The sequence below is a fragment of the Perkinsus marinus genome (genome assembly GCF_000006405.1).
Source record: "Perkinsus marinus ATCC 50983 genomic scaffold scf_1104296961138, whole genome shotgun sequence".
In the NCBI taxonomy this organism is placed as follows: domain Eukaryota; phylum Perkinsozoa; order Perkinsida; family Perkinsidae; genus Perkinsus; species Perkinsus marinus.
In genome coordinates this window covers 1-1,421 of record NW_003205846.1, presented here as the reverse complement: position 1 = coordinate 1,421, position 1,421 = coordinate 1, and the positions used below count along the sequence as shown (strand labels likewise).

The 1,421-nt window shown below is 46.0% G+C and overlaps 1 protein-coding gene across 1 annotated transcript; it reads left to right on the top strand.

The window, feature by feature from the left end:
- Window positions 1–260: 260 nt before the first annotated feature.
- Pmar_PMAR002355 (calmodulin, putative) lies at window positions 261–1,416 on the top strand (the record flags this gene model as incomplete). Its single annotated transcript, XM_002772391.1, has 5 exons — window positions 261–370; window positions 509–671; window positions 755–881; window positions 1,169–1,330; window positions 1,377–1,416. Coding segments are annotated over 5 exons (602 nt in total), but the record flags the coding sequence as incomplete, so codon positions are not given.
- Between the last annotated feature and the right edge of the window lie 5 nt (window positions 1,417–1,421).

The following is a 1,421-nucleotide window of genomic DNA, read 5'->3' as shown; positions in this document are numbered from 1 at the left end:
CATCATCATCAGGTGCTGCCGAGTGGTGGAGGTGAGATTATCTTATTTGGTCGGCCTCGATCTCGTTAAGAGTTTTCACATTGTCTCAAATGATGATGCTATTATGAATGGGCCCTTCTCAAATGAGGATAGGGCGAACGCTGTACAGTGGTTGAGAGTAGACAAGAATTGGATCAATTGCCTCGTTCCTCCGGGCAGCAGCTGACGATGTGTTTTGGAGGATGTGGTTATCATGTTTATGCTAATCACTTCAGTGGAAGATGAAGTTCTCCCTTGGAATGTACTGGAAAGTATGCGGCGGTATGCAATGTCCAACTCGTTGAGAAAAGCAGCGTTGAATATGGTGGCGTCGGGGCTCACGTCGCGAGAAGTGAGTAATCGGAAGGTCTCGGGTTCTATCTCATCGGAGTTCACTATCGGAAGACTCCGCCATCCACATGTCATTGAGCGCCATTATTTGCAGAAAGTTTGAGATTTGTGTGAAATGTCTTCTTTTCTTATACCGAAGGTGCATGATTTGGAGAAGAGCTTCGTGAAGATCGATGCTGACCACGATGGCGTCATACAATTCTCTGAACTCCTTCAAGCTATCGCTCCAACCAATCGGAAGGGCATGCATTCTGTGTTTCGCATGTTAGGTAAAAGTGTGAATAGCGGAAATGGACAGGTGGGTTGGATCGGGATCGGAAGGTCGTTGGTTCGAACACCTCATAGTACTTTCTTTAGATTCTCGACGACGAGGATGATTTTGAAGTCGAATATTCACAGTTTTTGGCCGCGGCTGTTCATATGCGCTCTGAAATGTTCCGCGATAAAATGCGAGAAATATTCGGAAGGTTCGACATCGACGGCAACGGGACGATTTCCAGAGATGAGCTCAGGTGAGACACTCAGACTCGGAGGGGATTTCTATTGAGAACCGTCCCTCCAGTGAATTGATTGAAGAAACGAAGTGAAATGACAATTACTTTTCATGAGATGGAGTATGAGTGTCTGGTGATGGCTGTGTGCGAATTCTCTTAAGAGACACCTGAATAGCTTATAGTAGTTTATGGATTTTCTCCTCGCCTTTCAATTCCATAGGCCGTCGACACATTCTTCACCTCACTAGCCTGAGCTTAGATTATGCTGCTCGGTGGGGTTTACATATAAAAAGTCTTTGTCACAGGACGATCCTTGCGTATAGTCCCTCCACCAATGATGATGATTTGGACGCTGAGGTTGCTGAGTTGTTGACTAAGTTTGATACGGATGGTAACGGTGTGATCGATTATGAGGAGTTCTTGGCCGCTATAGACGATGATGAAGGGAGTCGAGATAAGACCTGGATGTGGGCTCAGCGACATGAGATTTATACTGTGAGTTGTGTGCAGCAGCTTTCGCCGCTCGATGAGGGTGCTTATAGTGCTGTTATAAAGGAA